The sequence below is a fragment of the Saccoglossus kowalevskii genome, chromosome 3 (assembly GCF_978046115.1).
Source record: "Saccoglossus kowalevskii chromosome 3, keSacKowa6.1, whole genome shotgun sequence".
Taxonomy (NCBI): Eukaryota; Metazoa; Hemichordata; class Enteropneusta; family Harrimaniidae; genus Saccoglossus; species Saccoglossus kowalevskii.
Window position 1 is genome coordinate 32,442,575 of NC_140643.1, and position 22,114 is coordinate 32,464,688.

Here is a 22,114-nt window from a genome sequence, read left to right on the forward strand (position 1 = left end):
ACAATAATAAGAAAACAATATTTAAAATTTCATGTTCAATTTCATGTTAAACTAATACTAGTAGTTAAAAGCCCTTTCAATTTTGAGTTGCAATGTTCACAAGTTATACATGTACTGAACAAAAACATAGTACATGTACACCATTTACAGCTTACAAACAGATTCAAATATTTAATAGTGATTGGCTCAAGAGGTAAATATTGTCTACAACCACAACAATAATGTGTCCACATGTCTTCACCTGACACAAACTTATTCAAAATGTTGATTTGATAATGTTGAACTAACTCATAAATATTAATTTAACTAACGATGATGTTCCAATACTATTTCTGGATTGGTAAATTTTAATTCTAATATCTATTTTGATTTATAAAACAGTTATAACGACCACAGCTTTATGCCTTTTACTTTGATATTTATTGTTGAGATTCGCTAAACGCATTGATAAAGCTAGTAAAATAAACATCCTATAACTCAAAACAGGGTTGTTTTGGTTTGATTACATGAAAACTAGTAAAACTCACCTGAAATGTAGCAGCACTTAAGTTGGACACGGCAGTGTATAGAAGATTGTTCTGTATTGTATAAGCAAGGGATGGTATGGACAATTTTAACGTATCTATTGGCTCCGCTATGATACTGTTGTACAGAAACAAAAAGAATGTTCCTAAATGAAATCTTGACTGCACAAGTATAACAGTGAGGCACGTCAAGAGTTTTATCACTTCGGTCGCAACAACAGCAGTGGTGGCCAGGTACATATCGCCTTTAGTTGTCCTTGTATATCGCATAACCAAGATGAGAGAAGCATTTTGTATAACCAGTACAGCCAGACTGACATATTTCATATATGTGAATCCCTCGCCTGCAATAAAAGATTAATTAGGTTACATATACTTTACACGTGTTATTAAATAGTACTTCTCATGTTCACAGGGGTAGAAATACACTCGGCTATGTCTTAGTCATAGATGGTGATAAGTATACATTGTACATGGCATTTAACCCAGATACATTCAGTTGTGTTTTCTGAGTTTATTTTTCTGTACTTTACTGAGAGGTCTAGAAACAGAAATTATAAACAGGGATTTTTTTAAACAAGGTAACAGGGGTGCAGCGCCCTCATGCCATGGCTATGCACCCCCCATACCCTGGGGAACAGATCCTTTGGCAACCATTAAATTCAGATTGACCAGGGATCACATGTGGCCACAGTCTTCAACTGTGACCTGTCTGATAGTAATTTTGGCCCCAAGGAAGCCATAGAATGCTCTATTTTAACTTAGGATTATCAAAAACTCCACTCCACAATAATCAGAATTTTATGGTTGCCAGATCATCATCTCCCAAGGGTAAGGGGGCGCATGGCCATGGCATGAGGGTGCTGCGCCCCTGTTCCCTTGTTTAAAAAAATCCCTGGGAACATCTAGCTTCTAGCTATACATTACAATTAATGCATGATTACACATTACAGTATAAATACCAAAATGTGAGGAAGTGTGTTCACATTGCCATCTTAAGGTGCACCAGGTCACATTGAGACTGCTCAGTTTACATTTGACTATTATGATGCCATAACTGAGATGTCTCAGCGCAGTTTTTACACCAGCTGTTCACAGTGCCAGGAAGCTTGAGAGAAAAGATGGCTGACAATATAATTAATTTTGATAAAAGATTGTGTTGTAGTGCAAAAATAACAGTATTTTTTTTAAATAAATTCTACATTTACAACAGTTTTGCTTACATAAGCGATCCATTGAACCCTTAGTTGCCATGGTTACTGTTGCTATGTGATTTGAAGAGCTACGTAAATGCAATCATAATCAACTCTTCTTCGTGAACACCAACACATCATTAAACATTATACCTGTAAAGTATCACCTACATAGTTATTACATTCAAAATGTGAGTGCATACACAGTACAGCTAATTTCACTGACTGACCTATGGAAACCTTTGCAAAACGAGGTGGCCTTCTTTGAACAGCAGGCAGAATTCGAGGTACACGGTACACCATTGTGTATCCACCGCTACATGTACCAGTAACAACCACCAGTTATATGGCCAGATATAGTCATTTAAAATACATTATTAAACTGAACACCCACATGGTGATTATAATATATCTTCACAAAAGTAAGCATTATTTGTGGGAAACCTGAAAATGTCAGTACCATATGGCATTGGAAACTACACATTAAATGAATACTTAGAATCAAAATGTCTGATCTATCTGAACTGATTTACATATCAAAACACGGCAGGTATACACAAGCGTAGTCTTTTGTTCACTGTACAGCATGATAATGGTCGGTATGTGTTTGCACTGCAAGCAAACAGTTCTCGTCTCCACCCAATGAGCAATTCAAATTTGACTGAAAGTATGAAAATATTGTATTTGTTACAGTGCATTAAAATGAATATTACAATTATCTTTGACTGTTTGGTAATGATATGCAAATTAGATATGCTACCGGTAAGTATAGGCAAATTATCCATCTTGTTTAATTTGTGAAGAAAATTGAAGGTAATAAAAAAAATTATCTAATATGATTTATTACTACCTACAATGGGTATTTTTTTACTACAAGCATGTAAACATGACACAGAAATGGTAGCCTAAGTATAAACTACAAATGCTTTTATAAAAGGGACGGGGGCAGTCTATAGTGACAAAAAGAAAATTGTCAGGCAGACTGATACCAAGAAAACTATAGACATAGTCTCCATAAAATATTTCAAGCACCCTGACATTTTGAAATCATACAAATTCACAATTTTAATTGAAAGTAAAAAACGGCCGTATGTGGCTATCTTGAATCGAGTCTCTAAAAAAATAACACTGTGAGCATGTAACAAGTATATAGTCATATGTCTGATTGAAATCAGACAATGTATTTTCAAAAAATAGTGGCAGACATGTTAAGTTTTCGAATCAGGATTACCAAAAAGGCCACCAGAAGGTCAAATTTTATCAGATTACAAAATTAGTGTTTGACCCCGGTACCCCAGTAGTTGGTCATTTCATACCAGAGAAACAAACAGAGACATTGTGGAAAAACAAAACGGCCACAAGTTCATCATCTTGAATTAAAAAGACTGCAACAACTAATGTAAAAGTTTGATTGAACTGGTTATAGGCACACTGAAGTATTTCACATCCAAAATAGACTATATTTGGGCATACGTATTGCATTTGTGAATTGGCTTTGTATTAAAGTTTAAAAGAAATCAGTCAATGCGTGTCTGAGAAATGGCTCTAAATAAATGAACAGACAGAACTAAATTTTTGATGAAATGTTTGGTTGTTCAACGTAGCTTGTACGCACGTGATAACATATTTTATCGTTAGGATTCAATAATTCGCCACTTCAATAACACCCAATTCCTTCACTTGAAATCTGATTTTGAATTTAAATCTATAAATCTCATTTGAGAATTGTTTCAACCACATTCTTGTGAGAATGGTTGTATCCGGGAGCAATGGCTTGTTGAGACTGAAAGTGCCAAACAAACACTGCTGGCAATGTTTCTAGTAATACTACAATTACTTCGTTCACATTACAGGATCTCAGTACGTGCCAAAATTTGTAATACTTCATGTTTGGAGAGAGAATACAGCAATTCATGTTAGACGTCACCCATACATCATGCACGGCAAAGATTTGAAAAACAATTATTTTTTCACATCGATGTAACATTTCAAGAAATAACTGGTTGCAGCAGCACATAAATATGCGTCGTTGAAGACGTTTTTTTTTTATTTATTACTACAGCATCTGACCATATTTAGATGCACTTCCCTTCATCCTCATGTCATACTAGTATGAATGAGTATATGTTCTCTTAAACTCACCAACGAGGGCATGATTTTGGTTCATGCCGAGCATTCAGGCAGCAAATCTCGGCATGTGACGAATTTCGGTCCCAAGCATCTATCGGGAGTTTTTTTTGGCACGTGCCAGCTCGACCTGACCATTTACACACACGTTTCAGCACATGCCGAGATCTCTAATGTGAACGCCACTATTGTTGCAAGAGAGATTAAAAGGGAGAGATGACAATTTTCCAGATCAGTTTATTTAGGTGCTGTACTGTATTTCAAAAAATGAGTACAAAAATGATAATAGTCTTAAATGCTTAAAAACAAAAAATAATTAAATAATAGGATTATTTTGTGACAGCGTTTTTATTTCACATATACCATGTACCAGCATGTCACTGTCAATGACATAGTGACCCAGCTCAGTTTTTGTGTCAATTATACAATGAAAAAAATACCAGTACATCAGTAACCTTTCATGTGTGATTCATACCAAGTTTGAACAAGCAGCTTCTCGGCTGAGATAGCTCCACTGTTAGCAATGCACATTTCAATTAAAGAACTGAAGACATCATTAGAAAATGAACAATATGCATAGTATCAATGCAATGGGACTTGTTGTTTTCAACAAGAATTCACATACACCCTTCCATGCTGGTTTAATTTGTACCACATACACCCTTCCATGCTGGTTTAATTTGTACCACATACACCCTTCCATCCTGGTTTAATTTGTACCACATACACCCCTCCATCCTGGTTTAATTTGTACCATATACACCCCTCCATCCTGGTTTACTTTGTACCACATATACCCTTCCCTTCTGGTTTAATTTGTACCACATACACCCCCCCCCCCAATCCTGGTTTACTATGTACCACATATACCCCTCCATCCTGGTTTACTTTGTACCACATATACCCTTCCCTTCTGGTTTAATTTGTACCACATACACCCCCCCCAATCCTGGTTTACTATGTACCACATATACCCCTCCATCCTGGTTTACTTTGTACCACATACACCCTTCCCTTCTGGTTTGATTTGTACCACATACACCCCTCCATTCTGGTTTACTTTGTATCACATACACCCCTCCATCCTGGTTTACTTTGTACCACATACACCCCTCCATCCTGGTTTAATTTGTACCACATACACCTCTCCATGCTGGTTTACTTTGTACCACATACACCCCTTCATGCTGGTTTAATTTGTACCACATACACCCCTCCATCCTGGTTTACTTTGTACCACATATACCCCTCCATCCTGGTTTACTATGTACCACATATACCCCTCCATCCTGGTTTACTATGTACCACATATACCCCTCCATCCTGGTTTAATTTGTACCACATACACCCCTCCATGGTGGTTTACATTGCACCACACCCCTTCATGTTAGTTTATTTTGTACCACACCCTTTGGGTTGTTTAAGTACCCACAATAGATCCCATTTACATTCAGGTATGTATTTACTACATTTGTATTTTTGCTTTGGTTGCAGTTATTGTAGAACATTTATCAAAATGCACAATGTATGTCATTATCAATGCATTTCTACACCAACCTTCTACATCCTGCACTCTTTCTTGAAATGCCATTTCTGTACAAAATGAGAAGAGAAAAAAGTATGGTGTATGTATAGCCTCCACAGATGGTACTGCAAGGTTGACAATGAGCCACAGAGGGACCATTTCATTATCAAATAAGTGGAAATTCACTGTGACACCCCAGGAAGTCCTGGGACCCAGTTAAAATTCACTGTGACACCCTAGGAACCCAGCGAAATTCACTGACACCCAAGGAACCCAGTTAAAATTCACTGTGACACCCTAGTAAACCAGTGAAATTCACTCTGACACCCTAGGAACTCAGACCAATTCACTCTGACACAATAGAAACCCAGCAAAATTCATTCTGACACCCTAGGAACCATGTGAAATTCACTGACATCCTAGGAACCCTGTGAAATTCACGGTGACACCCTAGGAACCCTGTGAAATTCACTTTGACACCCTAGGAACCCTGTGAAATTCATTGTGACACCCTAGGAACTCAGTGAAAGTCATTGTGACACCCTAGGAACTCAGTGAAAGTCACTGTGACACCCTAGGAACCCAGTGAAAGTCACTGTGACTTCCTAGGAACCCACTGAAATTCACTGTGACTCCCTCAGACTGATATACATATTTAATACTGAAACTCTTTTGTATAGGGAGACTATTCTTTGAAAAATCAAGGTTTGTTCTTGACAGGAACTATACATTGTAGGTTTTACAAGTTTAGCAAATTAACTAACAAAAACATTACATGGAAAATGGGAAAGGGGAAAGGGCAACATTCACATTCATGTACATGTACATTGCAAATGCTTCAACCAGTGTTCTTCAACACTTGCTGTGAAAATACAAAAACCTCACCATATATTTGCTCTTAGAAGTGAATATGCTTGTGTAAATGACAGAGATAAGTTTATAGTCAAAATAAGATTTATTTCCATGATCTAGTATACAGTAAATGCAATTTGTGGTTTATATGTGCTTCTAATATGCGATTCTAAGAGAGCAAATGCACTATACTCTCCAATAGCTGTCTATGTGAACCAACATTAATGTACATTTTATATTTTTTGACTGGATGAATTACTAAACCTTCAACAAAATACACCAACATAATTTTACCCATATATTTACAAAGATTTTTAATAGGACATGACAAAATTGAAAAAAAAGAAATTGATAGAAAAATACATAAAATTGTTGGGCCGAAATGGTAAGGTAGAAGCATATTCTTAAATGTAAATACCAGGAATATTCTCATATTGCAATAATTATACTTCCGAGCAATACAAGAATATTGACTTAAAAAAAGTTATGGGTCACCAGCCTTACTTTCAAGAAAATCATGGTTGTATTTTAATGGATAGCAGCCATTTTGTCAGTATGTCAGCATCCCATGGCAGATGTAAACACAATGTATATTACGCTGCATCTCAGATTGTAGGTTTATTGCATAGACTGAAATATCAAATATTGTGAATGATGCAATTTTTCTCTAACATTGTGTTCTGACAAATATTAAGACAAATTTCTCAAAGTACACTGCTGTAACACATAATAAAATGTTATTTAATGATGCCAATGAACATTGTCATGTGATTTATTACAACTTTCTCAAAAATGACGAGTAAGCTTCTACTTTAAATATGCATCTCAGTAATTCAATAATAGGTTAAATACTCAGATAGGTCACTAATGAGCAACGTCACAATGTAAGAACAATTTATATGCATTATAAGTTAATTATCATAATTAGTTATTAATTTTAATTTGTGTTTAATTTGAAATAAGATAAGCACCCAACATTAATGATAATAATAATAATTGGTATTAACAATATATTATTTTATAATATACCATATCATGTTCAATGACATGATTGGTCATTACGTGGACTCAAAGTGTTATACAATTATACTATCTGCCACACATTATCTATTCCAAGAGAGAGGTCACTTTGGGAGTAGTTCAGCAGACTAATACATGTTCATATCATTGTAGTTACAGTGCTTGTTGTTTCTACCTCATAGCTAATTGATTTCTTTTTAGTCGCAAGAGCTACAGTCACACTGTTTTTCTACCTTATAGTAGTCACGCTGCTTCTACCTGTATATCTCAATAAAGTACTGTAAAATGACTAATTTTCACGGGGTTTAAATTTCACTGATTTACCATTTCAGGCATATTCAGTGGGTTTTAAATTCACGGTTTCGTCATTTAGATAATGTGTTCTATGCTAAATTTTACATATTCACTGTGTTTTAATTTAGCGCAATTTTCCAGTCAGCGAAATAAGCTAAATTAAAACCCAGTGAATAATTACCCCCTTTACAGTAAGTTCAAACTGTAACTTAAAGCATTTGTGTCGTAAATCACTGTGTATGTGCACGCACTGAATGGTGGCCTTAGATGTGCACATCAAAAGCAAACTTCATATTTTGTACTTCTGACAGTCAAAAGAATTACTTTGCAGATCTGGTATCTATCAAAGATTCACAACAGATGCTACTGAATATGTTTTGAATATATTGTGAAACAGCATTATGCATACAATGCAGTGGCCCCGTCATGTGATATAAATGTGCATGCTTGCTATTGCCCTGACATGTAACATAAATGTACATGTATACTATTGCCCTGTCATAAATGTACATGTATACTATTGCCCTTTCATAAATGTACATGCGTGCTATTGCCCTGACATGTGACATATATGTACATGTATGCTATTGCCCTGACATGTAACATAAATGTACATGTATACTATTGCCCTGACATAAATGTACGTACATACATGCTATTGCCCTGACATAAATGTACATACATGCGTGATATTGCCCTGACATGTGACATAAATGTACATGCGTGCTATTGCCCTGACATGTGACATAAATGTACATGTATGCTATTGCCCTGACATGTGAAATAAACGTACATGAATGCTATTGGCTTGGCATGTGAAATAAACGTACATGTATGCTATTGACTTGGCATGTGAAATAAATGTATACATGTATGCTATTGACTTGGCATGTGAAATAAATGTATATATGCATGCTATTGACTTGGCATGTTAAATAAATGTACATGTATGCTATTGCACTGTCATGTTAAATAAATGTACATGTATACTATTGCACTGTCATGTTAAATAAATGTACATGTATACTATTGCACTGTCATGTTAAATAAATGTACATGTATACTATTGCCCTGTCATGTTAAATAAATGTACATGCAGAGATTGCGTTAACCCCATATTTTGCTTCCCGGACTCCAATTATTGAAGAGGGACCCAGTTTTTCAGGCATGCTGGGGTCCAATCTCTAATAAAGTTATCCAGGGTCAAATTTCAATTTCTTAAAATTTTGTAAGTGGGACTCGTCTTGTCGAGACACTAGTGCAAACCCTGACATGTATACTATTGCCCTGTCATGTGAAATAAATGTACATGTATACTATTGCCCTGTCATGTGAAATAAATGTACATGTATGCTATTGCACTGTCATGTTAAATAAATGTACATGTATACTATTGCACTGTCATGTTAAATAAATGTACATGTATGCTATTGCACTGTCATGTTAAATAAATGTACATGTATACTATTGCACTGTCATGTTAAATAAATGTACATGTATACTATTGCACTGTCATGTTAAATAAATGTACATGTATGCTATTGCACTGTCATGTTAAATAAATGTACATGTATACTATTGCCCTGTCATGTTAAATAAATGTACATGTATACTATTGCACTGTCATGTTAAATAAATGTACATGTATGCTATTGCACTGTCATGTTAAATAAATGTACATGTATACTATTGCACTGTCATGTTAAATAAATGTACATGTATACTATTGCACTGTCATGTTAAATAAATGTACATGTATACTATTGCCCTGTCATGTTAAATAAATGTACATGCAGAGATTGCGTTAACCCCATATTTTGCTTCCCGGACTCCAATTATTGAAGAGGGACCCAGTTTTTCAGGCATGCTGGGGTCCAATCTCTAATAAAGTTATCCAGGGTCAAATTTCAATTTCTTAAAATTTTGTAAGTGGGACTCGTCTTGTCGAGACACTAGTGCAAACCCTGACATGTATACTATTGCCCTGTCATGTGAAATAAATGTACATGTATACTATTGCCCTGTCATGTGAAATAAATGTACATGTATGCTATTGCACTGTCATGTTAAATAAATGTACATGTATGCTATTGCACTGTCATGTTAAATAAATGTACATGTATACTATTGCACTGTCATGTTAAATAAATGTACATGTATGCTATTGCACTGTCATTTTAAATAAATGTACATGTATGCTATTGCACTGTCATGTTAAATAAATGTACATGTATGCTATTGCACTGTCATGTTAAATAAATGTACATGTATGGTATTGCCCTGTCATGTGAAATAAATGTACATGTATGCTATTGCCTTGGCATGTGACATAAATGTACATGTATGCTATTGCCCTGACATGTGACATAAATGTACATGTATGCTATTGCCTTAGCATGTGAAATAAATGTACATGCATGCTAATTGCCTTAGCATGTGACATAAAAGTACATGCTATTGCCCTGACATAAATATACATGTACTAGTATGCCATAACCTTTTCATGTGACATAAACATGAAAAACATACAGCAATTTCTGTATTAAGTATTTTATATACATTGTATTCAGATCAGTGTCCCACTTTGTATCTTTTCAAAAACATGTAGACATTTCTGTCAAATAAAAAAAATATTACAAGAATGCCAATGCATATGGCACCATTATGTCAACAGTGAAAGTATTTTATAGCACATATAACACCTATAAGTACACAGAACTCAAAATAAAAAATACCAAACCAGATTTTCAGTCAAATTCCATTGTTTTAAATTTACACTATGTTTACATACCTACCATTATGTTATACTGGTACATTATTTGTTTAATATATGTAAATATAAAAGGGCAAATTGTCAAGTCTCCAAGCTGATAAAACATTTTGTTATACTGTATTGACAAGTTAAACAATATGTCATATACCGATAGTATGGTATACATGTTTTACAGTCCAGTTCATTCAGTGTCCTACACCGGTACCATTGGTTCAGTGTCTTATATGTAACACTAGCAAATCAGTATCCTAAAACTATCTGTTCAGTATCTTTACACTATCTGTTCAGTGTTCTAACATTACCCATTAAAGGTTCCAACACCAATCATGCAGTGTCCTAACACTATCTGTTCAGTTTCCTAACATTATTCATTCAATGTTCCAGCACTATCTGTTTAGATTCCTAACATTATTCATTCAATGTTCTAACACTATCTGTTCAGTTTCCTAACATTATACATTCAATGTTCTAAAACTATCTGTTCAGTTTCCTAACACTATCTGTTTAGATTCTTAACATTATCCATTCAATGTTCTAACACTATCTGTTCAGTTTCCTAACATTATACATTCAATGTTCTAACACTATCTGTTTAGATTCCTAACATTATACATTCAATGTTCTAACACTATCTGTTTAGATTCCTAACATTATACATTCAATGTTCTAACACTATCTGTTCAGTTTCCTAACACTATCTGTTTAGATTCCTAACATTATACATTCAATGTTCTAACACTATCTGTTTAGATTCCTAACATTATACATTCAATGTTCTAAAACTATCTGTTCAGTTTCCTAACACTATCTGTTTAGATTCCTAACATTATACATTCAATGTTCTAACACTATCTGTTTAGATTCCTAACATTATACATTCAATGTTCTAACACTATCTGTTCAGTTTCCTAACACTATCTGTTTAGATTCCTAACATTATACATTCAATGTTCTAACACTATCTGTTTAGATTCCTAACATTATACATTCAATGTTCTAAAACTATCTGTTCAGTTTCCTAACACTATCTGTTTAGATTCCTAACATTATACATTCAATGTTCTAACACTATCTGTTTAGTTTCCTAACATTATCCATTCAATGTTCTAACACTATCTGTTCAGTTTCCTAACATTATATATTCAATGTTCTAACACTATGTGTTCATTTTCCTAACATTATACATTCAATGTTCGAACACTATCTGTTCATTTTCCTAACATTATTCATTCAATGTTCGAACTCTATCTGTTCATTTTCCTTACATTATACATTCAATTTTCTAACACTATCTGTTCAGTTTCCTAACATTATACATTCAATGTTCTAACACTATCTGTTCAGTTTCCTAATAATATACATTCAATGTTCTAAAACTATCTATTCAGTTTCCTAACATTATACATTCATTGTTCTAACACTATCTGTTCAGTTTCATAACATTATACATTCAATTTTCTATCACTATCTGTTCAGTTTCCTCACATTATACATTCAATGTTCTAACACTATCTGTTCAGTTTCCTAACATTATCCATTCAATGTTCTAACACTATCTGTTCAGTTTCCTAACATTATACATTCAATGTTCTAACACTATCTGTTCAGTTTCCTAACATTATACATTCAATGTTCTAACACTATCTGTTCAGTTTCCTAACATTATACATTCAATGTTCTAACACTATCTGTTCAGTTTCCTAACATTATCCATTCAATGTTCTAACACTATCTGTTCAGTTTCCTAACATTGTCCATTCAATGTTCTAACACTATCTGTTCAGTTTCCTAACATTGTCCATTCAATGTTCTAACACTATCTGTTCAGTTTCCTAACATTATCCATTCAATGTTTTAACACTATCTGTTCAGTTTCCTAACATTGTCCATTCAATGTTCTAACACTATCTGTTCAGTTTTCTAACATTATACATTCAATGTTCTAACACTATGATGTATTATATGAAAATAGTTATGCAAACTAGACTGATTTCATTCATACACATGTTTACTAAATGATTCCTCTGACATGACATACCCATTATCACTAGCAATGATGATTAGGACAGCAATCATTCAGTCTTGACACCCTTCACATTAGATAATTCATGTATGTTTACAAATTATAAAGTCTTCATTCATACATGATAATCACTAAAAATAACATCCACACAACCAGCAACAAATGTGCAAGTATATCGCTAAAAGAGTTGGCCTCGTTTACAAATTATTTGTTGTATTGATATACAGGTATAAGAATATAAGCCTGGTTCAGTTTTCGCTGTATTAATCTGCTGAGTGTCTTTCATGATTGTACATAATAAACCAATTAACATTGTCACGCGATTTATGACCAACTTTGTAAAAAAGTATAAGTAGGCTTCTACCTTAGTTAATTTAATAATTGGAGTTCTGGTATTAATAGTACATGACAATTATTAAGCCATATTTTTAATATACATTGTATATTTCAATAAATTAAAGTTGGCAATGATAATACAGTTATTCATAGTATACATGTATACATTTTAAATTATTGTCATACAGCCTGGAGATGTTTATCCAGCTCAGAATAGAACAATAAGAATGCCTGTTTGAAAATGTGGATTAATTGTGATTGGAAACACTATGAAATGAACCATGCATGTTTATATAGCAGACTGCTGCAAGTTACTTGCGTTGTATACACAAGTTTGATGAGAGAAGGATAAACACACCAGAAAAGTTAACTATGCTGAAAACAACATAAACTCCATATAACCTGCTCATCTGCTTTCAAATTAAATGAGATTAAAGTTGGTGAAAAGAAATGACATTTCACTGTTACATCTATGTGTGCAGGGAAGATTATTATGAACAGTAGAATGATTTACTAAATGCAGATAAGGCATTGTGAAAACTTACCTTTAGGAGGTGTAGTCTCCTGTGCTGTTCCATCCTCCTTGTCTAATCCAATTTGGATTGACACTAGTATATGTATACAATCACAATACAAGATGGAGTGCAAAAAGAAAATAAGGAAGAAAATAAAAATAATTATATGAGTGAAGAAGCATGCAATACAGAAAGGGCAGTGGTCGTGGTACAGCACGTGTTTGATTTTCATGAAAACAAAAAATGAATTTTACTTTCAGTGCATAAATTATGTGGAACACAATTCAAACATGATGTGTTGTGACAACCACCACCCTTAAACTGAAAAGAATGAATCTAGTTGTGATGACTTTACTAACATGCATAATAAGGAATGAACAAGATGAATGTGAATAATATGATGAAGTAAAAATATAGTGCACAGTGCAATATCTAATAAACATAGCATAACAACCTTGTCTGTTGAGAATCTACATATTAACTAACAAATTATGTTCAGGATGGATACAAACTAACGATGCACTTGCCACCAGGCATGGTAAAAGCGAGAGTAAAAATCTAGAAAGCAATGCAATAAATCAAAACTAAATTTTGTGCATTTTATAGGAGCTAAACTTCTAGTTGGAACAATTCTTGCAAAAAATTAGCAATAATAACAAAGAGGTTTTAAAAATTACATTAAAAAAATGTTCCTCAATTAATACTACGAGTACCGGGGTACTGTATTATTCTCAATGTCCTTATAATTTGACAAGAAAAATGCTAGCCAACGTTTTGGAGGGAAAGGTACTTGAGAGCATGTTACTAACACCTGGTTGGATCAGCAGTCTTTATGGGTATTTATGTCTATTTTACCCTACATCTAAAAAATGATGATCCCACAATGGTTAATAAAATTTATAAGTTTGAAACAGGAAAGGAAATAAAAGTGTAAAGTGGGCCTAAGACAAAATTGAGCTATACTTTTATTTTAAAACAATTATAATACACATTCTAACATTAATGTGTCTATATTGACATACAACTGTCTCCTCTGCCAGATAAATTTATTTTATAAACAAGCTACCTGATGGTTGAAATAACTTCACTGTTCTACAAGAACATTGTGGTAGCTAAGTCAAGTAATGTACACCTCAAATATCAAAGCAATCAGGCTAACAGTTTTTAACAAGAAGTCAAAAATATTTGCTAAAAATAGAGAATTAATGACATCATTGTCTACCCAGGGTACTTACATACTAGGTATCAAAGCAATTGAGTTGGCAGATTTCAACAAAAAAGATGAGAATGTAATTGTTGATGGTTGACAAACAATTTTTTGTCAAAATGAGCTAATTTTAGCAAATTTCATTATTACAATGTACTTGCAAGTAGAAAAATACAAAAATAAACTTTGTTCTTGATCAGGAATCAAAAAATTGATACGTAGGTAAAGTACATAATATTAAATTCTGATTTTGCATGGGGAAAACTGAAATACTATGTCATGTTTGTTGTGTGCATTTGTTGTGTTGTGTTCATTTGTTGTGTTCATTTGTTGTGTTCATTTGTTGTGTTCATTTGTTGTGTTCATTTGATGTGTTCATTTGATGTGTTCATTTGATGTGTGCATTTGTTGTGTTCATTTGTTGTGTGCATTTGTTGTGTGCATTTGTTGTGTGCATTTGTTGTGTGCATTTGTTGTGTGCATTTGTTGTGTTCATTTGTTGTGTTCATTTGTTGTGTTCATTTGTTGTGTTCATTTGTTGTGTGCATTTGTTGTGTTCATTTGTTGTGTGCATTTGTTGTGTGCATTTGTTGTGTGCATTTGTTGTGTTCATTTGTTGTGTTCATTTGATGTGTTCATTTGATGTGTGCATTTGTTGTGTTCATTTGTTGTGTGCATTTGTTGTGTGCATTTGTTGTGTGCATTTGTTGTGTTCATTTGTTGTGTTCATTTGTTGTGTTCATTTGTTGTGTGCATTTGTTGTGTGCATTTGTTGTGTGCATTTGTTGTGTTCATTTGTTGTGTGCATTTGTTGTGTGCATTTGTTGTGTTCATTTGTTGTGTGCATTTGTTGTGTTCATTTGTTGTGTTCATTTGTGTTCATTTGTTGTGTTCATTTGTTGTGTTCATTTGTGTGTTCATTTGTGTGTTCATTTGTGTTCATTTGTTGTGTTCATTTGTGTGTTCATTTGTTGTGTGCATTTGTTGTGTGCATTTGTTGTGTGCATTTGTTGTGTTCATTTGTTGTGTTCATTTGTTGTGTGCATTTGTTGTGTGCATTTGTTGATTTGTTGTGTGCATTTGTTGTGTGCATTTGTTGTGTGCATTTGTTGTGTGCATTTGTTGTGTTCATTTGTTGTGTGCATTTGTTGTGTGCATTTGTTGTGTTCATTTGTTGTGTGCATTTGTTGTGTGCATTTGTTGTGTTCATTTGTTGTGTGCATTTGTTGTGTGCATTTGTGTGCATTTGTTGTGTTCATTTGTTGTGTTCATTTGTTGTGTTCATTTGTGTTCATTTGTGTGTTCATTTGTTGTGTGCATTTGTTGTGTGCATTTGTTGTGTTCATTTGTTGTTTTCATTTGTGTTCATTTGTTGTGTTCATTTGTGTGTTCATTTGTGTGTTCATTTGTTGTGTTCATTTGTTGTGTTCATTTGTTGTGTGCATTTGTTGTGTTCATTTGTTGTGTTCATTTGTGTTCATTTGTTGTGTTCATTTGTTGTGTTCATTTGTTGTGTGCATTTGTTGTGTTCATTTGTTGTGTGCATTTGTTGTGTTCATTTGTTGTGTTCATTTGTTGTGTTCATTTGTTGTGTTCATCTGTTGTGTTCATCTGTTGTGTTCATCTGTTGTGTTCATTTGTTGTGTTCATTTGTTGTGTTCATTTGTGTGTTCATTTGTTGTGTGCATTTGTTGTGTGCATTTGTTGTGTTCATTTGTTGTGTGCATTTGTTGTGTTCATTTGTTGTGTGCATTTGTTGTGTTCATTTGTTGTGTTCATTTGTTGTGTTCATTTGTTGTGTTCATTTGTTGTGTGCATTTGTTGTGTGCATTTGTTGTGTGCATTTGTTGTGTTCATGTGTTGTGTTCATTTGTTGTGTTCATTTGTTGTGTGCATTTGTTGTGTTCATTTGTTGTGTTCATTTGTTGTGTGCATTTGTTGTGTTCATTTGTTGTGTTCATTTGTTGTGTTCATTGTTGTGTTCATTTGTTGTGTGCATTTGTTGTGTGCATTTGTTGTGTGCATTTGTTGTGTGCATTTGTTGTGTTCATTTGTTGTGTGCATTTGTTGTGTTCATTTGTTGTGTTCATTTGTTGTGTTCATTTGTTGTGTTCATTTGTTGTGTGCATTTGTTGTGTGCATTTGTTGTGTTCATTTGTTGTGTGCATTTGTTGTGTGCATTTGTTGTGTTCATTTGTTGTGTTCATTTGTTGTGTTCATTTGTTGTGTGCATTTGTTGTGTGCATTTGTTGTGTGCATTTGTTGTGTTCATTTGTTGTGTTCATTTGTGTTCATTTGTTGTGTTCATTTGATGTGTTCATTTGTTGTGTGCATTTGTTGTGTTCATTTGTTGTGTTCATTTGTTGTGTTCATTTGTTTGTTGTGTGTTTACAGAAACCCAATTATGTGGACTGCTATCAGTGAATGAGGTAGACCAATAGCAGTCTGCAGATATTTCTGTTATTTACTGTGTATTTTCCATCAATTGAATTTTCAAACAGGGTGACGAGATACATGTATCAATCTTGTTTTTCGCTTGCAGGCCTCCTCCAGTCACTCTAGCACTCAACTATAAAGACAGTATACATATTTGGTCTGCCTATTTTCCCCCGGGCAAATGTCAGGGTTGACAAAAACGCAATAGGAAGTAAAGTCACTTGGTATTATTTTTCACTGGCAAAATAGTATGATATTTTTCAAAAATATGTATTGATCGTTGTATAACTATTTATCAAGTACAACTATTTATGAAGGAGGCTTTTTAGCACTGAGTTACAAATGTATCTAGGTGCTAAGAAGCCTCCTTCAATAATTATGTCTACGTCCAGTTCTACGTCTTTTCTCTGTTTGTCATTCAGATATGGCAAAACCAACATGGAAGTCACAAATACAGTCCTTCTGACAACAGGGATTGCGTTAACGCGGAATTTCGCGTCCGGGAAGCATAGTTTTTCTGTGGGACGCATGAATTTTTTAACTGGTGAGTCCCTGGGACGCATCCGGTGAGCACGCAACTCGGTCGTATTATGATAGGTCTAAAGGCATTGTGTGCGTTTGCGATGCCATTGTCCCGCATACAAAGTTCATAGAGCTTTTAAGGTAGAGATGCAGTTTATTTGGCTTGCTTTTTAATTGAGTAATTAGACAATGAAGATCGTATTATATATCCAACATGTTATATATTTTCTGAAAGCTTATTATACAAACTTTGTAAAACTTGTCTTTATTTTAAATATCCAGAATGCGTTTTTGATTTTGGGTCAAAAATATGCTTTTTTGGACAAAAGTGGTTTAAAAAAAATTAGCTTAAAAACTTCAAGTCCGTTTGTGGGTAAAATTACATCACTGGATACCTTGGTATACTACTAATTCAAATGCGTCCACTCATCTCTCTAACGGCTTTCAAAGTCGCACAGCATGACCTCAAAGTTCACTCTTTTCTATTTTTGCATAATTTATATATCCATGTTAATTGCGGACTTGTTATTTTTGTTCCACTCGCCGTAATAAACTGTCCGGACGCATTTTGAAGGGGGAACACCTTGTCAATAATGTGTGAAAATTTCGAGGCAAATGGCCAAAGCGTCTATCAGCTATTTTAATTTAAAACCCAAGAATTCTCCAAAAATAGAAGACGAGAAAAAGGCTTATTTGCATATTTGCGCGTTAAACCGGGAATTACTGCTTTGTCATACTTTGTCATACTTTCTAGACTATTGAAAATGAAAGTTAACGTATAGACATAGACATTTTATGTAAAATCGTTGGACCAGAACAACTACTCTTGAATATATAAATCAGAAACACGTCATTCATACCAGTGTTTTGATGGGGTCGGTAAAAACACGTGGCAATGCCCAGTAAATATGGCGTCATCTCATGAATTATTAAACAGGGGGCGGTCCTAGGAAGGTGACCTTTTATCACGATCAAAACATCATGGCTTCTCTTCGATGTATTTTCAATAAAAAGTCTACGAGTATTTCAGAGCCAATGGTTTACCGTGAAGAGTACAAAGTGGGATATTAAACTATTTATCCTTGATGATTTTTATGTAGTATTGAGAACCAACTCCAGGAAGCGAACGCACAATAATGAATAATCGCGTAATCCTAGAATCGAAACTCGAGGCACAGAAGTTTTGTTCATCGTTTCCAATCCCATTTTTCCCACTGCAACATATTTGTTAAAAGAAATATTTGAATTCTGTTCGTTTTTTTAAGGAGGCATTTATATATTTTTTCCCGATTTTGGCAACGCCAAATACAATACGTACAATACTGTGCCATTGTCTTCAAAAACACCTATTAGCATCTACATGTCACAATGGAAAGTGTGAAGTCCCGTCTGAAGTACGGCGAGACAGTCAATACTGAGACAAGTAGAATGTAATGTGACCTAATTTATCTGCCTAAAACTTGCAATGTTTTCAAAAAAAAAAAAAAAAAAAAACGAACCTGGTACGTCAAATACACTTTTTTTCCTAATTTTATTGGTAACGAAATTATATTCTAAACGAAGTAAAAACGAACACAACTGCCGAGCAACAAATGATCACGGTTGCGCAATCCAGTCATGCTGCGTTTCAAGATTGTTGATTACCGGTATTACTCAGTAGTGATTATAATAACGTACAAAAAACAAATTTGTTGAATTGTTATGAAATGCAAATAAAATTCAACTTCGTTTCGTCGTAAGCAAATAATTCCGGTCGCAAATTAACGCTCGATGCTTTCGAGTATCCGCCATGTTCCTTGTCTTGCATGGTTGACCTAATAGGTCAAATCGCTAATTAACCAATAAAAATGCTGGATGACGCCAACGTGTTCAAATTACCATAGCTCATTTAAATATGTTAATGTTATTGAACGCAACGCGGAAGAGATTTGCCGATGTTGTAGTACGATCTTTTGGCTTGTATTTTGATGGAAAAACGCATGATTTTTTTTAAATCAAAAAAATAGTTCTTTTTAAAAAATAAACTGAGCATTTGAAGAATAATTTAACATTGTTTACAGTGATAACAGTTCATTGTCAAAACTAAGCTCACCCGTTCACGCTAGTCTCGATAAAAATCATACTCTTGAGTAGACGTCAATGACTACGGTAAAACTTAAGACTATTTTAGCCGTCAGGAATGATTGGATTTTCATGGAAAAACAGTATGATTTTTTTTTCAAATAAAAAAATAGTTGTTTTCAAAAGATAAACTGCGCATTTGAAGACTAATTTAACATCGTTTACAGTGACAACAACTCGAACCGAAATAAAGATTACGCACTCTCGCTAGTCACAAAAAACATACTCTTGAATAAAAACTCTTTTTAGGCGTCAGGAGATTGTAATGTTCGAAAAATTACGCCAAAATATTTAAATAACAAATATTAAATAAAATCTGCCGAAAAATCGCCGATTTCTTGGTCCCATTTTATTTTTTTAAAATTAAACCAAAACTGCCCAGAGGCGAATTAACTGCAGAATCTGGTACTAGTACTAGTATGTACAAATTTTGGGTGTATTGTTTTCTGGTGACAATATTAATCGAAACAATGAACTATTTAATTATATAACACAAGTGACTATGGTAGAAAAAAATAACTTTTCTAGAAGCCATGGATCGATTAGTTATTTGAAAGATCTCCTCCCCGGCAGGTTCTATGAGGCCATGCCTTTTCTTGCCAGAACCGTATTAAGTCTAAGTTAAGTCTGACACCAGTTCATTTATCTTGGCTTATGAAGAACTTGAGTTTAAACCCAGTAATGATTTAAAATTTGTAAAAGCATCATTATATTTTAATAACTGTAAAAATAGAAGAAAACCATGTAAATAATGCTGATTGCTGACATGTATAGGGTGGAATGAACATGTAAATAAAGTACAATATAAATGTGATTAATGCCTGTTTATGTTTATTGTGTAATAGTTCGTGCAAAAAAGTATTTAAAAAAAAATAAAGTGCGGTAGCGGCAGGGACCCCACATATTTTTAAGGGACCCACACATTTTATAAGGGGTGGGTCCCAGGGACTCCACATTATCAAACACTAATGCAACCCCTGTGACAATTTTCTCTTAGCATGATACTTTAAATAATGATAGTCACATTTCAAATTAAGTGTTGACAAAAATGTTTTGACATGTTTTGTGATGAAATTAGTCCATGTAAAACAGGTTGAAATACAGTTACTGTGACCAGCGGAATAAGACATCAATTCTAAGCGTAAGAGGAAGTCATTGGGTCTCACTTTGTATAGCTACGCCAAAAATAGTACCTCATTTATTGAGCATTTGGGACTAAACTATCTAATTTTTTGACAACAGTCAATTTTCTTACAAACTCAGACATTATCCGACCATTCACAAATACAATATACCGGTACTTAAATTTAGTCTGAGAAAAAAATTCATTGAAAGATATGCTTGTATAATTAATTAGTAAACAACTGAGTTCTTGAGCATAATGGGTGACGTTCAGTTCTTTCGATACTATGTATAATAATAGCTTAAAATTATAACAATTTACAGAATATGCAAATTTTACGTTTACCAATAATTTCATTTCTATAATTAACACATATTCTACTTATGTATACATTCAAATTAATTATACAGTCTAATAACAGATAATAATGCATATTATTAGTCATTAATGCCTGCTAAACCAGGCCCACATATCTTTCCTGCTGGTATGGGCATTGTTGGGACTTGAATCATCTACATGTAGCTGGTTGTATTTATACATGATGTACATATGAAGGGAACAGCTGATCAGTCCCATTGTTATGCAGATAGAGATGCTGCAGAGTAGATGAGAACATTTAGAAACAAATTCCATTAGTGTCTGTTTGGATTTCTCAAACACACAATTTGGGTTACAATATGAAAACCATTACATGTACAAAATGTACATTGTGCTTCAGTTCACATTGCTTGATCCATTCATTTAGTGTTCAGTAACAGCTGTTTACTGTGAATTGACAGAATGAGTTGTGTCATTTTGGTTGGTTGGCTATTTGGTACATGCTAATTACTCCCCGGGTGTTCACAACATCTAAGCTCTGTATATTCTAGGATATCACATATTCTTTAAAAATGTATTTTATTGTATTCAGTGTTTTATTATATTCAGTGTTTTTGCAGAGATTTAGATTTATTTTCAAATGACAGGAAAATATTGAAATGCCATTGTCTGTCCACACTGTTTGTATTTTTTTTTTCACTGGTAAAAAGCAAAACCCTAGCCAGTATTTTATTCAAAGTAGGTGATTATTTTTACCAGCTACCGGCTGTTTTCTATATCACTGATTTTGTGTGCAACAGTTGTGTTTATTACTCAGTGAAATAACTTGAAATAACTCTTTCTATCAATTCACACTAACTGATTAGTACAATATTTGTAAATGCTTGCCAAATCTCAAAATTGTACTTTCAAGTTTATTGGAGCTTTCAGACAAATGTGCAAATACTACCGTAGTAGTCAATACATGTTCCACACAACTCACGTTAAATTCCCAATTCACTTGCCCCAGGCAAGTGTGAATTGGAGGTGTGGCTATGCTAATGAGTGTTGTTAATCACTTGCATAGCCTATGACGCATCATGTTTCAGCGGTCCAACATCACGTGACTTTGATTGACAGTAGTTAATTATTCGAGATTAGTAGCGCGTCCCTTTCCCCCGGTTCATGTTTTTTACTTTTATTCGCCAAAATCTCAGCTCGTACAC

At 33.9% G+C, this 22,114-nt stretch overlaps 1 protein-coding gene across 3 annotated transcripts in view; it reads right to left on the reverse strand.

Annotated features, from left to right (window-relative positions):
• Nucleotides 1-22,114, reverse strand: part of LOC100372949 (UDP-galactose translocator-like) — a 34,523-nt gene that overhangs the window by 6,817 nt on the left and 5,592 nt on the right. The window contains exons 1-2 of one of the 3 annotated variants that reach the window (XM_085497060.1): nucleotides 1,948-2,030; nucleotides 528-868 (exon numbers count right to left, since the gene is read on the reverse strand). In XM_085497060.1, coding sequence (XP_085353186.1) covers nucleotides 528-868; nucleotides 1,948-2,020 — 414 coding nt within the window. In that variant the 5' untranslated portion in view covers nucleotides 2,021-2,030. Of the gene's footprint in view, nucleotides 1-527; nucleotides 869-1,747; nucleotides 1,895-1,947; nucleotides 2,031-22,114 lie in introns of those variants that run through there. The other 2 variants (XM_085497062.1, XM_085497061.1) reach the window with 2 other exon arrangements.